At 43.8% G+C, this 24,520-nt stretch overlaps 1 protein-coding gene across 2 annotated transcripts in view; it reads left to right on the top strand.

The window, feature by feature from the left end:
• Positions 1-255: 255 nt before the first annotated feature.
• Positions 256-24,520, top strand: part of LOC146805461 (protein-lysine methyltransferase METTL21C-like) — a 126,254-nt gene continuing 101,989 nt past the window's right edge. The window contains exon 1 of one of the 2 annotated variants that reach the window (XM_085622693.1): positions 256-566. In XM_085622693.1, coding sequence (XP_085478819.1) covers positions 512-566 — 55 coding nt within the window. In that variant the 5' untranslated portion in view covers positions 256-511. Of the gene's footprint in view, positions 618-24,520 lie in introns of both variants that reach the window. The other variant, XM_085622692.1, reaches the window with a different exon arrangement.

Genomic DNA, 24,520 nt, shown 5'->3' with positions numbered 1-24,520 from the left:
ACGGCATGTAAGGTAAGGATGGCCTCATACAAACACGCGTCGTACGTGTGAATGAGAGCCCAGCAGGAATACAGATACACACGCCACGACGCGCCTCAGAAGGGAGGACTGACCATCTGTCTTGTAAATATTGTAAATGAATATACGCCCATATTTCATCCCCAGAATACATTTGGCAGGTACTGCCGTGGAGCGCTATTAATTACAGCGGCGAGAAAAACATGCCCGACTCCCCTGTGCCCACCGTACGCCCCCACCGACAACCACAGTCACAGGCACTGTGACTACTAGAGAAAAGCCCGCAGGTATTTAGGAAATGCAGGGGCTTCTGCCGCTCAACGTGATCGGGAGCAGGTGTCGTCCGCGTTAGGTGGCGAGCTATAAAACAAGGGGGAAGCAGCGAAATCGGAGGCTAGCAGGCTGAACACCCATTGGAACGGGGCACGCGCATTGGTTGTGTTGTCTTCTGCCTCGCAGTTCCTGTCTGCTTCACCGGTACAGCTATCTAGCGATGGATGCTCGGCGTCCTGAAGAAGAGGTGAATGGTACTCAAGAGGCAGAAACAGGTCAGGAAAACCCCGATTGTGGCACAGAGTCTTGCCCCCCAAACCAGAAGGGTAATATACATGCAGTCCTTTTACTTTACCTTTTACAGATAGTTGTCATGTATATTTATGATTATTTTACTATATTTTTTTAGTAAGCTATTATAGTTCATGCAGTTTTAGGTTTGTTGCTGTTATTACTTTGCACTTCATTGCCTTGGGTGAGAATACATGTTGAATGTTATGCATTGTGACAACATTGTTCGTGATAAATGTTTTAAATAATATTAACAGAGAAAATTGACATGTATTTTACTAACTAGTTAGCTGTCGAGATAATACTCACGTGTAGTAAGAGTGGAAATGACATTCCTGGATGCTTACATTTACTGCACTGAGTACTCCTAGCAGTGATAGTAGTGCATTTTTCACAATATTATTAGTTTTAGTAAGCAGCCTTTTACGTTTATAAATTGATTGATGAGGCATATCAACATATACATGTATTTCTTTCTTTTTTTTTTTTTTTTTAAAACCTTTATTGACAGTTCAATAAGCACAAGTATGGGCCTACAACCCCCCGGGGCCGGCCGCTAAGCAATCAGAGCAATAACGACAAGTATAAACACAGGCAGCACTTCAGGGAGCAAAATCGTACAACTAATACTGTGAACAGCATAAGTAGGGCACCCGGAGAAAAAGGTTTTCATTTTATGATGAAACAAGGCAGAAGGATCAGGTGACAAGCAATTTTAAAACAACGATCACGGATATGCAGAGTAATGAACGTCAGCGATTTACAGCAATCTATTCGGTCAATGGCGCAAACACAAGAACATCAGGATGAAGAAAAACATAGTCTACAGCTGCGCCCACAGTCCCCTGCCAGAACTCCCCAAGAACACCCCAGAAGTTGTGAACACATGGAACGGCAACGAGGCATGGCAAAAGGAGGTGTATCACGCTGATCCCAGAAAAAGAAAGACAAAAAGAATCAGAGAAGAAAAAGGAGGCCATGGAAAAAGATAAAGGAATACAGAGTCCCCTCCCCCAACCCCCCACCCTGCACCTCTGCAGATGAGTACGGCCCCCCCCCCAGCAGTGTGCCTGTCGCCCTGGAACCAGACCCGAAATGTAGGAGAATAGGGAAAAAGAAGTAGGAAAGGACCCCCACCAGACGGGGGGGTAGAGAAAGTATTTATAAACTGGAGGAGGGCCTTCATAACAGACCCCCGGCTTCTCCCTCCCGCACGGTAAGGTTCCCCTAAAGTGAACAAGGAACAGCACAAAAACAATCTTCTCAAACCACGATGGGGAGCATTATGCGTCTATTGTGCCAGTAGCCATGTCAGGAGAGCACACCACCCCAAGCCCGCCCGTCCACTACGCGACCACCCCCGAGGGGTCAGCCTCATCCCTGACCACTCAGTGGAATTCTGCCCATGCCAACCCCTCGACCCAGCACCATACCCAATGTTCCTAGGCAGAGGAATATCCAACAACGACAGAGAAGCGATGTACACAGGTGGGGTGGAAGTCTCTGAGCATCAACACAGTCCGCCGCGTGAGGAAACAGGCTTCCAAGTGCTGCCCTAGGATCTGCACTGCACGCAAGGTTCAGGAAGGCAGAAGCAGCCAAAAGAGACATTAGTTGCCGGAGTTGTCTCTGGGTCACAGGAGGGCATGCACGGGATGAGGCCACCACATCCCACTCAGGTCCAACGCCTCCGGGACAGATCAGGCCCTCAGAAGGTCGAACACACTGTAGCCTACTGGCCGGGGCGTCCAGTCGTGTACTAACCTCAGGGGGGGCCGCCACAGCGTCCTCCTGCGCACAGTGTGGGTAGACTCCGTGTTCGTGCGGACAGGCGGGCCGCCACTGCCCCAACTCCGACGCCCCACCATCGAGCTTACTCCCCAAGATCACGAAACCATGAACCAAGGAGGAGTGAAGAGTACCAAGAGCCTCGAGGAGGTCGCCGTACCCCAGCTCAGCTCTCTGTGATCTCGCCGCCACACTCCCAAAAATCGTACGCTCACAGGCCCGCTGCGGCCCAGCGGACAGGATGGTAGGCTTCATCGACCCAAGATGGCCGCCAAGTATGCCCGACCCTCACCGGGGCCGGGACCCCAGGGCAAGCGTCACGATGACCCCGTCGCGGGTGACCGGGTTCCGGGGGCAGGCAAAAAACTATCCGTGGTCACGGGCAACAGTCGTCCCCACCACGGACCAGCTCCCGTGGAAATCCGGGGGCGGCCCGCAATGATCGGGGCAGGATACGGGCGGCGGCCGGGCAGCTCACCAGCAAGGCAGGGGCAGTCACCGGAGGATCTAAGATTTGCACCCCCGGTCATGCACTCGGTCAGCCACACCGGGCAGTAGAAGTGACCACGCCGAAATGGAGGCCGAGTTTGGCACCGCTCCGGTGGGCCGACTCCACCCAGTCACCACCGGCCGCTGTTGTCGCACTGCCACCCGGCCACGGCGTCCACTCGATGTCCCGGCTCCAGGGCCGCACAGGCCGCAAAGTTCAGATGCAGTTTTCTCCGGCGATAGCACGGCTAGAAACCTCGGAGTCACACAGTCGGGAGCCCCTCTCCTTCAGAAACACGACCACGTAGCACAAGTGAGGATCTCAGGCAGGATATCCGTGCGGGATGCGGAGGCTCACGGAGCCGGGGGTCTACGCTGCCGTCCCGGTCGCCATCTTGGCTCCTCCCATGTATTTCTTTCTTAACCGTTTTTCAGCCTTTGTCCCCCACCGCCGATTTTTTTTAAAATTATATCACCGGGATTATATTTCCAAGACTTCACCAATGGCTTCAGCTTTGTGCCCAAAATCTACATTCTCACTTGTCTTTATCTGTATTTTCTTGAATAAGTTAATTGTGGACAAATCGAGAGCCGCTTCAGGCCACGGACAAAGTGGGCATCTGCCAGCGGTCACCACCTTCCAAAAGTGATCAGGATGTCCCAGAAGTCCCACCATGATGAGAGCGAGCATAAAAAAGCAGGGCCCAGATTTAGCAAAGGTTTTGTGTCACCTTTACAACACACAAGGGGACGCAGGACGATGCAAAGCCTAGAATGAGATTTACCAAGCACGCTAGGCCACATTGCGCGGCCCTGCATGGCAAATCAGGGGTAATGCAAGGCAGTGCAAGTCCCTGCCTTGCATTACTCCACCCCAGGGAGGCGTTCCATGGGTAGAGCATGAGTGCTCCCACGCATCCATTCATGGATTTTAGCGCATCCCCAGATTTACCATGAGTAGTAGACCTGGGAATGCATCAAAATGCTTCATCTTCCCAGGAAAGGAGTAATAAGGAGAAATATGTTTATTTCTCCTCGTTTTTTCCTCTTTCTATGTGTGCACTCGTAAAAGAGCATAAAAGAGGAAAAAGCCTCAGAGGATTGTTTTTGTGCACAAAAAGGTCCCTTCCTGCACAAAAACAATCCTGCCTGCAACGCATGCACCCAAGGGTGCCTGCATTGGCGCTATGCAGCACATAGTGTGCCAGCTCAAGAAGAGGACAGGAATGCACCGTATAATGTTAAATATGCCACATTCCTGCTTCTCCCTGTCACACAGCGCAGCGCAGCAAGGTGTCTTACTGGTCTGGGTTGTGTGACATTTTGATAAATCTGTCCCCAGATTCCTATCTACAATAACAGCTGGGCATGGTCACTACATAGAATCTTAGAATGCATGCCCTGCTTGCCCAAACTTAACTCTTGTGCTCTCAGGGAGTTGTTGGCAATTATGTTTACAAATTATTTTTCTATTTCATGTTACTCTACTTACTTCACCTCACATTTTCCACCTCACCACTCGTCTTTTACTTCTCTCTCTCTCTCTCTCTCTTTCTCTTTACAGATCTACAATCTACCCCTTTTAGCTATTTCAACTCTTAATACTTTGCCTATGTCTACCTCACTCTTACAATACTCCTCTATGTACCCCACCTCTGTTAACCTCACTTTCATGCTCTTACTTAACTCTTCACTACTCTCTGAGCCTATTGCTACATCCCCCTGTTTACCATGTCTCTCTGCCTCTCTTCTCTCTCTACATCAGCCCCCTCTCAACACTTCACAGTGGCGTAGTTAGTGTGCTATTAGCCCCAGTGCAAGTAAAGGGACTGGGCCATGACTACTCAATGTGTAGTAAAATAAAGCAGCATTCAGGCTCAGTGGGCCCCTCATACCACTGGGCCCTGAGGCCATTGCACCTGCTGCACAAATGAAAACTACCCATGAACTTCATGGCTCTTTTCCCTCCCCCCTCCATGCATTCACCCTCTTCCTCTCCACCACCCTCCTATCAATTCCATCTCCCTATTTACTTAACCTTTCTTACTCCCCATCATTAAAAACCTCACCTCGTCTACCTCTCTTTGAGTCCTCTCTCTGCTTCACCTCTCTGTACCTCACCTATTTACCCAACGTTTCGCTATACTTCACATCTTTCACTACCTCATTTCTCTCTACCCAAACACTCTCTCTCTCTCTCTCTCTCTCTCTCTCTATCTCTCTCTCTCTCTACCGAACCTCTCAACTTACTTCTCCATTTCATCATTACCTCATCTCCTCACCTCCGCTCACTCGCTGTCTAAATCTTTTTTTTAAATTTATTTTTTAGAGTTTTATCTAGCGTGAACTAGACCTGAGAGATCAGGTATCAGGGCGCTTTATGTGAGCACCAGTTTAGTTACAGATGCATCTGTTCCCTCTACCTCACCTCTCTCACTACATTACTCCTCTCTTGTTACCTCTTCTCTATCGCTACTTGTACCTTTACCTCTGTCCTTACCTCGTTTTCTCTATCATTCCCTCATGTCTTTTGTCTATCTTGCCTTTCTCTGCCACCCCTTCTATATTTCTAGCTAACCTCTCATTCTTCCTCTCTCTCCTTATGCATCTTTCTACCTCTACCTCTCCTCTCTGTCTAAACCGGCCTTCTGTCTCCCTACTTCACCTTCTTTCTTTCAGCACCTCGTCTCTGTCTACCCTTCACTCGCTCTATATATCTTTTATTCTGGGTCAATAGTCTTTCTCTAAACTGCCTTTCTATACCCCTTCCTATTTTGCTGCTCTTGCTATCTCACTCCTGACTACCGTGTATCTCTCTGTACTTCTCTCACCACCTCATCTCTCTACCTCACTCTGCCTCTACTGCCTCTAAATCCCCCCTCCTTCTACCTTACCTCTTCCTCCCTCGCCCTTTGTATACACCACCCCCTCTCTCAGCATTTTCTTATTCCTAGCTCTAGCTCATTCAAACTTTCTACCTCACTCTACAACTTTACCTATATATGTCTTCCTTTGTATGTGCCTCTCTCTCATTCTACCTCACTTTCTTTTCTGAATCCCTAGCCTTTCTCTATTTACCCTGCGTCTCTCCTTACCTCACCTATCTCTCTACCTCATGTATATGCCTACCCCTCTTCCTCTACTTCACCTCTCTCGCTTAACCACTGTCTTTTCCTCTCTGTTTCTCTTCTGCCCTTTGTTCCCTCCCAATTCTCTTACTCGGCAGAGCTGGAGTTCACTATCTAGCCAGATAGGTGCACATAGAAAGAGCACAAGGAGGAAAAGGCAGAGAAATAGAATTAAGGCCGTGTTTAGGTTACTTGGGTCTGGTGGCTTAGTGGACTAATGCTTCCTCCTGTAAGGACCTCTGTTCAACCTCATCGTCCCTGGTTCAAATCCCAGCAGGTCCACTCAGCCTTTCATCCTTCTGAGGTTGATAAAATGAGTGCCATTGAGTTCGATGCCAATGAACATCTTTTATTCAGCGTCAAGTTATGAATGTGCGCTTTACAAATACACATGTTATGTTACAGAGGAAATAATCGAATTTCACCCAAAAGAATGATGAAGATCCTAAGACCGGTGGTTTGGACTGGAATTTTAGGCAAGAGGTAGCCTGTGGGTGAGATCAATCCAATCTATCTTTAGTTCACTTTGCTGTGTGTTGCTTTGACTGATAAAGAAAGAATACAGCGGTGAAAGGGGAGTTTTCATGATTATGAATATCCGGTAGTCAAAGCTACAGTTAATGCTCTATGTGCATATATCTTATTTTAATATGCAATAGTTCACTAAATAATCACCAAGTCACGCCTGTGTCTTTCTTATAATTGGGAGAATGGACTGGTTAGACATTGAGCTGTAGGTAAAGTGCCATTGCCAGACTATAAAAACTAGATTCAATTTAAAAAAGAAATGGATTTACCAATGCATGTTTAAGCTTTTTGTGGTAGTATTTGACAGATGCCAGCAGCTCGAGCCTTCAGCTGCCTTTGGTGCTCCTGTATCTTAAACTTTAATCATTCAAAATTGTTTAGTATGGCAAGGGCTTGAATGATGTGAACATGGGTGTCGAGTGTCCGGCGGGAGCACCAACAAGCCTTGGCAGCGGCAAACAATGTAGATGGTCAAATTCGGTGTTGATCTGGCCCAGCAAGGACCAGGGGAATCACCAAGGCAAGGGGAGTCAGGGCAGGCCTGGAGCAACCTGGGGAGCCCAAATAAGCAAAGTTGACCCTCAAGTGGACCCACAGGCCAAAGGCACAGGAGTCGCAAGGGGACCGCAGGCGGTTTCACAGGATACAAGCTAGCAGGGCACAGAGTGCAAGGATGCCGGAGTCCTTCTCAGAAAAGATGCACTTGGGTCAGAGCTACAAATGGCCCAATGCACGGAATTGTTGTACGACAACAAGCATGTGCAGCTGCAAATGAAAGCGGTGCACAGGAGTACGGGTGTACGGTCCCCACGAGGGATATCCACCTCAAACTCAGTGAGAGGGCAGCTCAACCTCAGAGACCTTCAGAAACCCACCTCCTGTGTTGCTGGTGACTTCGGAGTCTGCAGGAGCTCTGGAGCAGCAAACTGGTCAGATGAGTTTCAGTGCCTGCGTTTGCAGGGGAGTGACTCCTTCACCCCAAGGGAGATTCTTCTGTTTTCTTGGAGGTCCACAGGGTCCAGCACAGAGCCTGTATGGATCATGGACAGTGATGAGACTCGGGACAGCAAGGGAAGATGAAGTCGAGCCCAAGGGAGGTCCAGCGTGTAGTGGTATATTCTTGCAGAATCATGTCCACGTAAATTCCAATGTCCTGTAGCCAGGTAACCCATTTTATACCCATGGGAAAGGGTTGGAAAGATTCCAGGGACCCTTTTAGGGGAGGGACAGGACAGAGGGGTGGCTACACCTATGTCCTTTGTCCAGTTTCGCGCCAGAGCAGGAGCAAATGGCTCCCAGAACTGTGCACCCACCCAGCCCCAATACACTAAATCCAGTCTTGGAGGTGGTCACACCTCCCTGTGACAGGATACCTATTGTCTGACCTTCCTCTGCGTGAGCTTGGCTCAGCAGCAGGAGGGCAGACTCGTGTCTGTGGCTGGCAGCTTCCATTTTGTGCTGTAAGGCTCGAGAAAGTTGGTACTGGTAGACTTAGGTACCCCCAGAACCTCGGTTCTGAGGGGAGGAATCATACCTCCCACACCAGTTACTAGTGTGGAGGTATGATTCAAGGTGTTTGACACCAAACACAACTTACTTCGTTGCAGTTGTTTTCGAGATAGCATTCACCGTGAGGTTATAATGCACCTCTACCTATATGTGCTGGCCGTATCCCGTACAGCCCCGAAGAATGGTCTCTGAAGCCTTCAGAGGGGCCTTGCTCATGCTGGATCACCCTCTCACGTAATACCCATCACCCTGCCTTCAGGATTGTTAAGGCCTGCTTTAGGGGTGTCTTATAAGGTTTTAAGTGTAGTTATATATATAGATATAGTGAACCTATATCTCTCGTAAGTCGTGCAAGCACCAGCTTACACAGGCTGCAGTAGCAGACCTGAGGTTCCATTTTGCATTACCTCTCATAGGTGGCATAATACATGCTTCAGCCCATGGGGGGCCTCTTGGGTACCCATTCCCTGGGTACATGGGTACCATATACTAGGGACTGATAAGGGCACCCCAGTATCCAATCTGGAGTTGCACCAAAGTAAATGCATATCAATTTAGAGGATAAAGCAGATGGGCTGGGGTCCTGAATAGCAGGATCCCAACCAGATTAGTCAAAACAGTGGGAGCAAAAAGTGGGGGTAACCATAAGAAGCAGATCCTTATTTCCTACACTCTCACTTCCACTTCCTCACACTGGAGACATCTGTGGGTCTGGAGGGAAGGTGTGCTGTATCAATGTAACACTTCTCTGTGCAGCAGAGCAGAAAAATGTCAGATAACAGGTTGCCAGGTGTGTCTTCCTCGTTTGAGGCAGAGTCATACTGACCCCACATGTTTTGAGGATACTATTTCATCCAACGGAAGCTAAGATGCTGTAAGCTCTTTCTCTAGGGGCCACTCAACTCTGGCCCAACTCTTTTTTTTTTGTTTAAGAAATTTTTATTGAGTTTTTAGAAGAGGTAAAACACAAAAAATACAAAAGGAATATAATCAAATAAGAAACCAAAATCGTACTTACAGTTGATAGTAAACCAGTTAATGAGAGCAATATACAAAGAGAAAACCCATAGAATGAACAAACAATAGCGGAAAAGAAGAAAAGAAAAAAGAACTAAAGAGAGAAAAGGGAGAAAAGTAAAAGGAGAGAAAAAATTAAAGCAATAGAGAACACAAATTATAAAATACGAATCAGAGAATAGCAAATGTCCTTAGACCATATAAGATATCAGAAAAAAGAACCAAGTTAAGGAAGAGGAACATGTGAGGAGAGATAAGATGTAAAAGGTAGCCAGAGAAGATCAGATTTAATTTTTTGGGAAATGACAGAAGAGGAGACACTGGCAATCCGAAGTTCATCGCAAATAAAATTCCACCACATTAATGAAGATATTTTCGAATTGTCTTTCCAGGAACATAAAATGACTTTAAAGGCTAATGCAATAAAAAGATCAAACAATAAAGAGACAGACGTGGAATCATCCAAATCAGGTGATGAAGAACCTAAAAAAAATTATGAAATGACAAACTTAGATTACAATAAAAAATGATCATACATTTTGACCAAACTGATTTCCAAAAAGTCAACACATTAGAACAGTCATAAAGGAGATGTTTCAAAGTGCCAGTATGTTCAGAACAAGACCAGCAAAGTGGGGACGCTGACGGCGAAAACTTGGATATACAAACAGGAGTAATAACAGCTCTATTATAAAAAAAATACAAGGATTGAGTTATGCGGGCAGCCGCCGAGACTTTAAATAACTTTGACCATAATTTATCCCAAACATCTATAGTAACTTAAGAGATAAATCTACTTCCCAAGCGAGCTCAGAAGAGGACTTAGATCTCTCGGTTATATGTGACAACAATAGTTTATAGACAAGAGCGGCTTTAGGTTTATGCAAAGAAAATAGACTGTATAATGGTGTTGGGGGGGTAAGGGATGGTGCGGGTGTAGAAGAGTCAAAAGAGGCTAACTATGTTTGTATAGCAGCTGAGACTAAAAGATTCTCGGTAAGAGAGGTGTCAGGTAATTGGAATCGTATTTGCAAATCCAGGAAGGGAATAACAGAGTGTTGAAAAATTAATTGATGAACAAAAATAATGCCCTTCTCCTTCCAGTGTTTGTAATAAAAAGATTTGCCCTTGTATCGAAGAAATTTGTTATACCAGATAGTGGAAGATAGGAAGCATTGAAAAGGAGTTAAACCTTTAGTAAATGTATTGTATAATACATTTTGGGAATATTTTATAATAGGGTTAGTAGAGATGAAAGAACAATTAGACATGTAAAGCACATTCTGAAAAGAAAAATCCTTTAAAGAGGAACGCTCAAAAACAATCCACCGTGGTACAGGAGTATCAGCAAAGTCAAAGGATAGAGCAAAAGACTGTTTAATCATAAAAGCTGAGTGATAAGCCTTAAAATCAGGAAAACGTACTCCACCTTCAGTCTTAGGGCGTTTAAGTCTGAGAAGGGAAATACGTGGGTGTTTCTTATTCCATAAAAATTTTACACAAATGGAATTAATTTGTGACAGGTAGGAGATGGGAATGCGAACAGGCAACATAGACAATATATAAAGGACATGAGGTACAATCATCATTTTTATAGTGTCTAATCTACCCCACCAGGAAAGGTATAATGGGACCAGATAAGAAGCAAAGATTGTATTTTAGTGATTAATGCAGCAAATGTAAATTTAATTGTGGCAGATAGGGACGTGGAAAACCAAACTCCAAGGTATTTAATTTTCGTGGGGCACCATGTAAAATTAGTATCATTAAACATATATTGATAACATAACAAATTCAGGGGTAAAACTTCTGTCTTAGAGAGATTCAACTTATAACCAGAAATGCTGGAGTATAACCGAACCTCATCCATGAAGGGGGGAAGGGATGTAATTGGATTAGCCATATACACCAATATATCATCAGCATATGCGGACAATTTGATTTCTAATGAGTTATGTGTAAAGCCAGATATATGAGGATTGACCCGAATACGCTCAAGGAAGGGTTCGAGACACAGGACAAATAACAAAGGGGAGAGAGGACATCCCTGGCGTGTGGTACACGAGACAAAGAAAAAGATTTAGAAAAGCGATTATTTACAAAAATACTGGCTCGAGGACAAGAGTACAATAGTTTAACATATGAAATGAAGGATGGACCAAAACCAAACCATTGGAGAGATCTAAACATAAATTGCCAATTAATACGATCAAATGCCTTTTCGGCATCAAGAGACAGTGCTGCAAGGGGAGATTAAATTTTTTTTGCATGAGATATAATATTAGCAAACATTCGAGCATTATCTGCTGCTAATCTACCCTTAATAAAGCCAACTTGATCAGTCTTAACCAATAATGGAAGAAGACTCTCAAGACGACTTGCAAGAATCTTTGCAAATATCTTACAGTCATAGTTAATTAATGAAATAGGGCGATAATTTTTGCACAAGGAATGATCTTTGTCAGGTTTGGGAATGATAATTATTAGAGCGTCCATAAAGGAGCCAGAGGCCTTTGCATCATTAATAAAGGAATTAAACAGTGTCAGCAGCTTAGGGACAAAAAGCGAGGTAAAGGTAGAGTAAAACCCGACCGAAAAGCCATCTGGTCCAGGGGCCTTAGATTTTTTTAAGGATTTAATGGCATCAATAATCTCTTGGGCAGTAACCACAACCTCCAATGAATCAAATTCACTAGGTAAGGAAGGGGGAGAAGGAAGGCCAGAAAAGAAGATATCTAAATTTTGATTGGAAGGATTGGTGTCATCAGAGTATAGGGCCTCATAATAGTCATGAAAGATATTTGCAATGTCGTTGTCTGAGGACATTAACCGGTTAGTAGATTTGTCTAAAATGGGGCCAATGTTTTTACGTGCAGATTTGATCTTTAAATAATTGGCTAACATCTTGCCAGCTTTATTTTGGCCCCCATGATATTTAGACTTAATTTTGAGAAGAATATTACAGGCTTCCACAGTCGCAAGTTTATTAAGTTCAGATTTAGCTTTAATGAGCTCAAGCAGAGCCGAGGGTGAATTGGAGGTATAATAATTATGCTCTAATAATTTAAGCTTTTGAAGAGAAGCTAGATACTTGTTCCGAACAATTTTCTTTTTCTTAGACACATAAGAAATGGTAAATGCCCGAAAGGAGGCCTTAAAAGCATCCCAATTATTAGAAACAGAGGTTGCTAAAGGATTATTAAACATGAAAAACTCTTTGACAAAGGCAGTGGCTTCTGAAATGAAAGTAGTGTCTGATAATAGAGCATTATTAAGCTTCCAACGACTAGATTTTTGAAGGTTTAACGAGAGATCCAAAACAGTAAGGACAGGTGCATGATCAGAAATAAAAATGGACCCAATCGCCGAGGATTGAATAGACGGAAGTAGGGATTTGCTAACTAAAATATAATCAATCCTGGACCTCGTAAGATGTACATTGGAAAAAAACGTGAATTCAAGAGAGTCCGGGTTGCATGTTTTCCAAACATCAAATAGAGGACGAGAGGTAATGGCCGATTGAAAAGCCTTGTGAGACTTGTCTGGTTGGAATTTGGACTTAGATTGTCTATCAGAAAAGGGGTCAATCCATTGGTTAAAGTCACCAGCGATAATAATGTTGGGACAATCAAAGGTGGAAAGTAGAACCTTAATATCATGCCAAAATTTGGGGTCAGGTTTAACCGGACCATAAATATTCAATAAGATCAAATCCTTGCCCTGTACCACAACCTTGGCCATTACCCATCTTCCATCATCATCATGTTGCGTAGAGACAATTTGCACAGACAACGATTTGTGAAAAAATATAGCAACACACCCTTTCTTACTAGAGGCAGGAGAGTGTACAACTTGACCAACCCATTGTCTTTTCAACTTAAGAGATTCTTCTTCATTACAATGAGTTTCTTGAATGAAAGATATTTGAGAATTTAGTTTGGATAAATGAGAAAGTACCTTCTGACGTTTGACGGGGTTGCCTAGACCACGAACATTCCATGTAACAAACTTACACATACTGGAGGAACGGTGGGGTACAATATGGAAGGAGGTGAGACACTTCAGGAAAACAGCTAGAAAAAAAGAAACACCATAATTGATCAGAATACGGGACAGAAACGGTAACATAATACACAATTCCAAAGGACATAAGCAGTAAACGGTCTAACACCAGGTAAGTAAAATTGCAAACGAGGGGATAAAACAACAAAGCAAAGAAAGAAAGCAAGGACAGAAAAAAAAGATAGATCAAGGAAAGAAATCCAGACCTAAAAGACAATAACAGAAACAGATGCATGGGGCGTAACAGCACCAACGATAGACCGGACGGCTAAGACCAAGGCAAAAAATAAAAACATTACTACACAGCCATATTTGAAGAAAGAGCAAAAGAAGAAGAGGACATTAAGGAACAGAGGAAGAGCCAGCTGCAGGAAGTGATGAGAGGTTTTGAAGAAACAATTTCAGTTTAAGAGGGTCATCAAAAGAACGTGTGGAGCCATCATGCGTGATTTTACACAAACATGGATGGAGGATGCCATAGCGAATATTCAACTGTCTCATTTGAGGACGAAGTGCCAGAAATTCTTTTCTTCGTGCATTTGTAGATTTCGATAAGTCTTGTGAAATAAAGATGTTGTGACCCGACCAAGTAAGATGACGTTTTGATTTGGCAGCTGAGAGGACTCGCATTAGGTCAGTAAACTCCAGAAACAGCATGATAATACCTCTGGTTTAGAAGCATTAGGTTGAAAACGACCAAGCCGATGAGCACGATGAATATTTAATGCAGGGTCAGGGGCAATGCCTAAGAGTTCAGACAAAAATTTCTTCAGAAAAAGAAGCAGATCCGGGCCCTCAATATTTTCTGGTAGACCATAAAGGCGCAGATTATTGCGCCTATTGCGATTTTCAAGATCCTCAGTGTGAAGTTTGAGACGATGAATTTCTTGTTCCAAAAGTGGAATTTTAGTAGAAATGTCCTGAACATCACTAATGCGTTGTTCCATGTCGAACACCTTGGCTTCCATAGTAATCCAGAGATCTTCAATTAATTGGAGCTTCTCGTTAGTAGTAGCCATGAAAGATTTAAGACCCCGAACTTCATCCAAAATAGTGTCTAAAACAGGATTTTGAGAGGATAAAATGGGTGAAGGAGGGTCATTCTTGGCTCTCTTGGGTTTGGTACCAGACGAGACAGCTCTAGCCACATGTGAAACTTCGCTAGCCATCTTGGAATGATAAGAAGGTCGAGAGGTGATTCTCAATAAGGACTTCCGTCTGGCCATCCGCCACAAAAATGAAAAATCCTTTTGAATTAATCTTCGGAAACCAAATGCACAAAAACAAAAAGAAAAAAGAGATAGTATGTGCAAGTAACTAGTGCCACCTTTCGTCAGCACTCTGGCAATAGCATGCCCTCATGAGCTAAACAGCGTGTCAGTTGAGAGAAAAAAGAGAAAAAAAATCAAGCAAAAACTCACCAAGAGGCTTGGAAGTATAAGCACATACTAAAAATAGGGCAAAGAGCCAGGAAGAAGAGAAAGTAGCGCAGCTGGCAATACCCCTGAAAATACTATTGCGAGAAACATGCTGCAGCTTGGACATGCAGTGATGAGGAGATGATCATAATTACCATCAGCTGTATTAGGAGGTATCATGCAATAGTCATTTCTTATTTGTAATGCAAAAAGAAAGAAGAAAAAAACGTTGCCGCGCGTTCATTATCAGAACGCCGGTTTACCTCAGGAGATGCATCAAGGCACGAGCAGTCCGCACAAAATGGCGGCTGCCGCTCGCAATTATTGTAGAGAAAACAGTCCCCGGGTTAAAGAAGGCAGAATCCAGGGTCAGGACGGCCACAATCGCCGCTCCAACCCTTCAGCGCTTCGAAATCATCCTGGGGGGTCCTCATGTGCCAGAATACAGGCTGCTGCCGAGATAAAACCTCCGCGTACGAGCGGAGCTCACGGGTCTGCCGCCATCTTGTCGCGGCGCGAAACCACGCCCCCTCTGGCCCAACTCTAAACAACAGTATGCACACCAAGTAGAACATTTTAACTCCTTATAATCATGCGAGCCAACCACTCAGTTACACACACAGGAAAGGGGCCAGGCAGAAAACCATTGTTGGTTGTTTATGAACTGTAAGCCCTTCAAGTGCCTGCATTTTTTGGTCTAGCGAGCCACATTGTACCTCCTATAGAGTGAATACTTCTTCTAGAGCATTAGGAGAAGTCATCTGGTCAGCAAAGCTTTTATGATTTGTCACTGGTCTATTACAGTGTAGCTTTCTGATTGCTGTGATTGGCGGCTACGCCATATGCACACGCACCACACATAAGTCGCAGTCTAGTTCTCTCAGCCATGTTGGGGTCAGGTACTGGGACTAACATCAATGTGACAGCAATTCTGTTCATGAGTCTCCATTGTTGCTGTGTCACTGGAATGAGACTACTAACCATCCTATTACTGCAGTACTGTAATGCCACTCCTCCACCACCACACGATCACTTCGTGTTGCCACACTATCTTTGTTTGTCATTGCACTAACACCTACCAAAAATGTCCTCATCATGATACTACCGCTTAGCACTGCATCACCCCTCTAAATCAGAAATATCAAACATCAGTACAGCACTATCACCTCTACACTATCACCAAGTACCAAACGACTAACTTAAGCACTAAACCATCAGGCATAATTCTGCATTCGAATCCCAGCACTGTATTGACATTCCATATAATCACAGTACCTGTCGAACACCTTTCCATTATCACCCCTAAGCCACCACAACATCACCAGTGTACTCAGCCCTACTATGCAAAAACATTGCTCTAACCTCATAGTGCTACTACCCATCCCATCCCACACTTCACTACCACTTCCCTATACCATATTGCCACCGCGACCACTCCAATGTCGCGACTCACCATGACTCTCAGATCGCACATCAGGACCCTACGACATCACAATACTGCACTATCATTCTAATTGCACCACACTGAGGGATTGATCAGAAATGTTGAAAGGATGCGATGACGAAGGGGAGCTTTGAGGCACTACACTGGTGAATCGATGCACCAGGAAGGATCGATCGCCTATTGTTATTCTTTGACTCTGGTCCAAAATTGAGTTTTTGAATCACTTAAGTACTCCATTGAGATAGTGGCCACTGGCAGGAGGTGGAGGAGTGAGAATTTGAAGTTCACCACGTCAGAGGCAGCAAAAGCTGTAGGAAGATCAATATGCAGTTGCATCTATCATCTACTCTTCCTATTATGTGATTCCAAATGGTAACTGGAGCTGCTTCTGTGACTGGTTGTGTATGAGACCAGTATGGGGCTGCCTGGAGGTTGGCTAGCTTTAAACTGCAACTGGGGTTAGTAATAACACGTTTCCTGAATATGTGAGTTCCATGAGAGGCCAGCTTTGAAGCATCAGTGGTTTAATTCTGCTGCATCTAGGTTGGATTTTTTTAGGCTAGGGTTAACACATGAGGGAAGATTTACTAACATTTCGCGCAATGCAGTGCAGCAAGGCAACTTGCTGCGCTGCATTTGTGAAAGGGAGACATCAGAAATGCTCCCCATTTACAAATATATGGTGCATTTCTGCTGCCTCCTTGCGCTGGCGCATTGTGTGCTGCTTAGCGCCAATCCAGAGTCCCTTGCACCATGGTGCAAGAGTGCCTGCGTTATGACCAGGATTGCTTTTGTGCAGGAAGGGACACCTTCCTCCACAAAGGACAATCCTTAAAGGCATTTACCTTTTACTATGTGTGATGCAGAATGCATGGAAAAAGGAATTAGCGAGGAGAAATAAAGATATTTCTCCTTGTTATACCTGGGTCTGGTACCATTTTGATGCTTTCCTAGGTTTACAACTCTTTGTAAATCTGGAAATGTGCCACAATCCATGGATGGATGCATGCATGAGAACACCTACACTCCACCCATGGAACACCTCCCTGCTGCAATGTAACGCATGGAAGCGAAATGCGCTGCCTTGTGTTACCTTAGCTTTACTAAACCATACAGAGCCACGCAAGCTTTTAGTAATTCTGACACATGGTGTTCAAGTCATTATTATAGAAAGTGTCCAAAAGACAATTATTTACATGGATCTATCCGATGGGTAGGCATAGCAGTTCCTACTAGCAAGAAATGCTAGGTAAACGAATATGAAAAAGTTATTAAAATGCAACGATTGGATGAATCATATTATAAAATACTCATCTGACAATTTCAACAGGTAACAGTGTGCTACATGTGACTGCGTAGTGCAAGTGAACTCAAGTGAAATTATTTTTAAGTAAATACAGTACAGTACAGTACAGTGGGCATAACACAGAAACAAAAGCGCAACCAACAGGCAGAAATTTCAATATATGATAATATAAAATCTCGTCATCGCATAGTTGTTTTGGTCCTTTCAGCAAATAAGCGCGTGGTTGAGGAGTATTGGTCAACGTTTCGACCCTAAAAGACAGAATTTTGGTACGGACTTCATCAGTACAAAGGTAGCAACCTGGCCTAGCTGGAGACTATGTCTCAAAAATAAAAACGGTAGAGTGAAGAATGAGACCGCCTGAGGCGTGTGACAAGAAGAAACTCTTCTGCTAACAGGAGTGATGGAGGAAGCATGAAAACATTTCCGCTTTCCTCACAGTGGGGGCAAACCTACATATTAGCATGTTGAAAGGCAGCAGGGGCATGACCCACTTTGAGGCAGCTATGTATGAAGGTAGTTATTGTGATAGGCCATGTGTGTGCACAGACAATAGCAGATGGGCATGGGTTACCTAAGTCTTTGTTAGACTAGAGGCATTTTAGTAATGACAATATTTTTGTTGGGTTGGGAGAGGGAATGAGAAGCTTATGGCGAATGGTTGTTGAGGTATGAGGATTTCTGTTGTACTAGGTGGTATAAATGAGAAGCCACTGTAGATCATTGCTGTGGTAGGATGGCAGGACAGATGTGTGGATGGTAATGGTGGGTCTCATTTTCTGAACTTTGTAAGTAAAGCAGGTGCCAAGAGTGTTGTTAAGTGTATGCATGTGAGTGATGGCTTTTGTCGTGCATAGGGCTGTGATGAACTTTTCTTCTATTCTGAAGAATTCATGAGGACTCTTAACAGCTTCACCTTACTCTTCGAAATACATTTTAATTTTGGGGAGAAAAGCCAAAAAGGTAAAATGAGAGCAGGATGATGGCTGATTTCCACGTGGTACCTCCCATTCTGTCATGACAAAGTGATCAAAAACAATTACTAGTAGCTGAGATTAATTCAAGAATTCTCCATTTACATTTTGGTTTTGCTTTTTTGCTTTGCTCAGTATTTTGCCATATGGTAGTTAGTGTCCACTTCTGAGGTTGGTTGTGGAGATTGGATTGGTGTTTGGCCCTAGACTGTCTCAAAACTGTGGGTGTAAAGTTGGTGGAATTGAGACGAGGCATAACACTGCAGGAGTTACAAAAGCCCACTGTCAGGTTTCCATTCAAGTTATTATCTCGTAATGTAAAAAGTTTAATTTCTCCAGGTAAAAGGCAACAAATATGTGTTATGCTAGCGAGGCAGCATGATACAGATGTTGCTTTCCTGCAGACCTGGGCCGCTATTGATCCACAAACAGCAGGTTGTGCAGTGTTTTGTAAACGGGCATGTAGAAGGGGAGGGGCTTAGGGTTAAGAGAGATACAAGGGTGTGCTATATCAGAGCCCAACCAAGGTTTCATAATAAGACCTCTGTTTTCATAAATGTCTAAAATCTACACACAGCTCAATAATCATTCTTACTTGTAGTCCTGCATGGTCTATTTGCTGTTGTATAGGGGCAACTGGGGGTGGGGGGAGACTTTCACTTGACACGAGATCCCAAACTCAGTAGTACCCATAAATCACTCTCCACCACAGGGGCTATTTCTGGAAGAGTAAACAGCGGAGTGACAGATTTGAAGATGATGGATCCATTGAGTTGTCTCTATCCCAGTGTTATGGATTAATCATTACACTCCCATGTGCATGTCTCATATTTTTAATTAAATATTTATATCACATATTTTCTTCTTTTCCTATCAGAGGCGTCCATCACTTACATATCGATCTCCGATTGTGCTTATTTAAAGATGTCCTAGGAGGGAAGTGGGGGTCCATGAAAAAGGTATTTGAGATTGCAAGTGAGCACCTTCTGAGACTCAGTTCACTAAGAGAAGTTTGAAGCGGTCACGGGTTAAATTAATTTCTTGATGTTTTGAAACATGTCACTTTGAGTCCATGATTGTGGTTATGCACTCCTGTGACAAACACCCGCTGCAGCACCCTGGGAGGGTGTCTGATGGTTGATTCTGTCTTATGTAATTCAGCTGCGGTCCGTGCAGGTAACAGCGGTGGGGCTGGGTAAAGGGGGATTTCGAGGGACGATGATGAGGGAAAATTAAATAAATAATTAATTTTCCCTCTGCATCGTCCCTCGAAATTCCACCTTACACAGCCCCACCGCTGTTACCTGCATGGACCGCGGCTGGTCTAATTGGTTATATAAGTGTTTAATACAAACATTTGGGGGGGGAAAGGAGTACTTAAGGCTAACATGACCTCAGATACCTTCCCACCATGTTTTCGAAGCAACAATGTGTTGGCCATCAGTATGATGGCCGGCATCACAAGCAAGGAGAGGATACCTGAAAACACCCTCACAGCAGAACTCATGTACCTGGAGACTCCAGATACTTAACTCACTGAAAACTTGACATGGCCTGGCAATTATAATGGGCCAAAGTTTAAGATAAATAGAGAAGCAACCCCTCTCCTGAGGTTGGGACCAGTTTAAAAGAAAAGAGAGACAAAATGTGCATCTTACTCTCTAGAAAGTTGTGCTTTCAAACCGCAAAACACATATTGCTAGAGTTAGGAGACAAGATGGATCTCGGGCAGTTTGTGAACAGCTAAGTAACATTAAGAGACTTTTTAAAAGCCCTCTACAATAGTGGCATGGATTGATTGTATGATATCTGGGCTTATCTAAGGACACACGCCCCTTTGGAGGGGAATCAGAGACTCCTCAAAGAGCCCCTAGATATGACTGAAGTCTGAGAAGGCCTGTAAACTACCCCCTCCCCAAACAAACCCCAAGACAGGACTGTTCCCAGTATCCTTCTACAATACATTCTTCCCCAGCTGAGTAGGTCACTAGCGGCCCTCTTTAATACTTTCATATGTCGCTTGCACTTAACCTCTACAATGTGTGAGGAAGATATAAACCTCATACCCAAGCCCAGAAAGAGCCTTGAGGAGGGTGCCTCTTACAGACCTATATAAACACAGATGCAAAAATATTCACACAAGTTCTGACTAATAGATTGGAGAACCTGATGCTGATCTTGATATACCCTGATCAGGTTGGCTTTTATTAAACATATACAGGGAGTGACATCATTAGGGGACTGGCCCACCTGGTGGAGACAGTTGACAGAATGAAACTACTGGCTATACTATAATCACTAGATACAGAGATATCAATAGTTCGGGTAAACTGAGAGTTTCTGGAGCAGCCCTGGACAAGATAGGACTGGGTGAAAGAATTTTAAGGAGTGGATCCTAATGAGGTACAAGTGGCTAACAGTGACAATGCAGGTGAATGGACAGAGGTTTCCCAGTTTTCCCTCCAAGGGGGCACTATAAAGGGTTACACACTCACTCCCCTTCTGTTTGCCCTGGTGGTGGAATCACTGGCCCTAAAGATCAGGGCCCAGACCAAGATTAGAGGAATCCCATTTACTAGAAAAGCGCACAATCTGTCTCTCCTTGCTGATGATGTGTTCCTTTCTTTTATGGGCCCAGAGTGCTCCTGTCAGCAGAACGTGAGAAGATTGACCAGTTTGTGGGAGTGTCTGGCTTTGAAGCCAAAAAGCTAAAATCTGTGATTCTTAAAATGACGATCCCGCCACAAAAGGTGCCTAGACTACAGTCCATTTCACTGTTGAAATGGAATCACATTTAATTTGATGACTGGGCTGGAGCAAAACTAACCGAATGAAGAGAGGCTAATTGGTCAGCACCCAAAACCAGATCTATGAAGAACTATCAAGTTTGCCCCTCTGTATCTCTTGGGTGGGGCGTAAACATGTTCTTAAAATTGAATATACTACCAAGGGGCTTATATGTTTTCCAAGCAATCTAAGGCAGTATTTCATTATTAGACATACAGGCTATGCCAATGCATTTGATGGACTTCATTTTGGACAGGGAAGACAATGTCTTCTGCGAAAGGTCCTAATAGTCTCTGGAGACAGAGGGGGAATGGCCTGCCTCAAATCCCTACCAGGAGAACTTATTTCTGACATATACTGGGTATTGAAAGAAAGAGACCAAATAAAGAAATTACCTTATCAACAAAGGTGGGAGAGGGTAACAAACGAGGCATGGACAACATGACACATTAGTTCATTGTTCCTAAAGTATATAGAAGCATTCCTTACACGTAGTCGGCATGTAAAGTTAGATTTCAATGCCGCCTAGTGCCATTGCGCTTACATTGCATCTTTCCAGCCATGACGGATGTTTGCTGGAGGTGTCTTGCAGATATTTTGGTAGGAAGTCTCTGTTACATCAGAGGTGTCCTGAGGTTCCCTATTCCTGCAGACTGGGCCATTACCATTCAGCGTTTACGCTCTGACTGACTACAAGTTATTGGCAGAGAGACAACTAATTGCTCTATTCTGAAAATAGAAAGACTCTCCACACCGTGCACTTTAGTTTCATCTAGACCTAAACCTTACCAAGGGCCTAGTCACAACTTTAATTTTGCATTTATAAATTCAGTAATATTTGAATGTCATAGGCATACATCCGACATAGTTCATGATGAGCAGAGTTAAAATAGAACATATAGTCTTTGAATGGAAGAGGCGAGTATGAGGACTTATGTGATCATCTGAAACTGACATTGCCTCTCACCAATGGGAAGCTTTCCATGCTAAGCTGATTCCCACTTCCTAAGAGAACAGACCACATAGACAACACTGCCCATAAAATGTCCGTCTGAGGCTTCAGTGAATTATGAAAAAGCAAGTTCCCGCAGACAGGGATTCCAAGAAGCTGGAACAGTCTGCGAAAAAGGTCTTTTCTTCAGCTAGCATAGCGCTGAAATCTACCAACGCAACTTGTCTCCTGGGTAGATATATTTATGCCTCATGGGCTCTGCCAAACAGCTCCTTCATAAGTCATCTGAGGAAGACAGGGGAAATCTGAGCGAGGTGGTCCTCTTATGGCTCCAGTGACGTCGTGCGGAGCCATGGCATTGTGACGACCTCGTCTGTGTGGAGAGGTAGGAAAACTTTCCGCGGAATGCTGGCGCAGGGGCAGGTTCTTCTCCCCCACCTCCAGAGCCTGCACCTTCATGCCTGGAGATTGAAAGGGGCAACCTGAATTCTTTTTCTCTCCTGCCACTCATCCATTTGATAACTTTATTTTCGGTCAGAGACCATAAAAGTGCAAAGAGAAAAAATACATACAAGAGTGCACACATCATTAAAACAATAAATAAAAGCAAGTTAATATACTATTAAAAACAAATTAAACTGTATGGTTATCAAAAGACAGGGTCAATAAAAGGCGGCAATATTTACCCAAAACTTTTCCTTCTTCGCCACATACCAAGTAAAAAGCGGGAGACAGCAAAAACAATGGGGGGATGAGTATCATATGTTAAAACCCTACATGCCTGTATACAATGTCTAAACCCAAGGTTCCTCCATAATGGGATCAACCAATGTTTCCTTATCAATTGGTAGGCAGGGCAGAAGAACATAACATGGCATACATCTTCTCGGTTGTCATCAACAACTTTGGTAGACTGGAAGATGCTACCTTCTTTATGCTTGCATCAGCGTGCCCACAACATTAGCAGGGAGGCATAGACCGACCAGATGCTTCTGGTTTCCAGTTGCAGTAATTTTAGAAAAGGCTACCTTCTTTTAGGGGCTTACACACAACTTTGGCAGATTAGCATGGACTAAAATATTCCTGCGTCAAGTCTACTGCACAGTTGCCAATTAAGCTCAATCTAGAAAATCCCAGAGTCTGTGTGTTATAACTTTAGGAGATTGTCAGATAAATCCACATTTTTGGGTCTGGGATTAGCCAAGACTTTTTGAATTGACTGAACATGTAGGCACACTATACTTACTTATAGCCCCTCTTCACCAACTGGCCCGTTACTGTGTCATTCACATTTTTCTTCCACCCACTGTAGCATAAACCATGGGGCAGTTGGCCAGCCCACTTTAGTCACTCGCTAAGTTCACCATGAGTGGCAGCATTCTGTCCTGTCACAAGGCGCACATTCACACATAAAGTAGTTCAATCCAGTGCCAGGGGCTTTTATGGCAATGTGTGCTCTTTGAAGACCAACATTTATTTTACTTTCAGCCAATGTTTTTCTTTATTATTGATGAGGGTCTGGCAGACACCCCAAAAATGAGGTTATGCAAAAAACACATGAAAAAATAAGTATTGACAAACCAAAAGTCTGGCAGCCAATTTCCGACTTATTTGGTTTTGTCAGTGCCCTGTCACATACATTTTTTTGTCTTTGTCAAAAGGTCAGGAAACTTGCATAAAAGATACAATGCACTGGTGTAGCAGACGCAATATGGAATTCTGTGACAGTTCTGACAATATTAGCCTCCTCTTCCCTTGGCACCCGCACAAAAAACAGTATTTTTTTTATTCTACAAATTGCTCGAAAAATTGGATTCTGTAAAATATTATTTTCATTTGATAAGTACAGTTCAACTAAAGAAGTCTTGCCTGTGTGAAAGCATGAGAATCGTATTTATTAGTTCTAAGAACTGTGTGTATTTTTAGTCTGGTCTAAATCTGTACTCTATAGATGGATACATTTTATCCATCTATAGAGTATAGGCCTAGCCCATAGACACTGGGAAGCTTTGAAGGGTAAAAAGCAGGAGTCATATACATATTACAAGGTGTGATCAGAACCACTCAGTGCAAGGTTCAATCTATCTTAGCAGTTGCTGGTGTTGAGCATAAACATGCGTTTTTGGGGACCATGACTTATTTTTCATCAACAAACGTTCACCCATAGCATGAGAGGGAAGGACGGAAAAGGGAGAAAGGAAAAGGAAGAGTAAGATTGGGAAACAGCAACAAAAGGAGAAAGCCTGGGCTGTCTTGGTAGTCAGTAACCCTGGCATGCGGAAGTGTCTTCAACGGGCTCCTAAGAAAAATACTGGGGCCATACACTTACTGTTTTTTTGAAAGGCACATTATTTTAGGCAAAAAGATGTGTTTTTATTTTCCATTTATATATTTTTTTTAATGAAGGGAAGGCCAAGTCTTGAGATGGATCATTCCTGAGCTTTGGTAATGGGCTGTGAAGGAATAGTTAAACGTTTTTCCCCAGAGGGAGATTCAATTATTAGCTATTTTAGGGACACATTATGATGGCGGGCGG

The sequence above is a fragment of the Triturus cristatus genome, chromosome 8 (assembly GCF_964204655.1).
Source record: "Triturus cristatus chromosome 8, aTriCri1.1, whole genome shotgun sequence".
Lineage (NCBI taxonomy): Eukaryota > Metazoa > Chordata > Amphibia > Caudata > Salamandridae > Triturus > Triturus cristatus.
The sequence above is the reverse complement of the archived record's forward strand: the minus strand, read 5'-3'. Positions and strand labels throughout refer to the sequence as shown.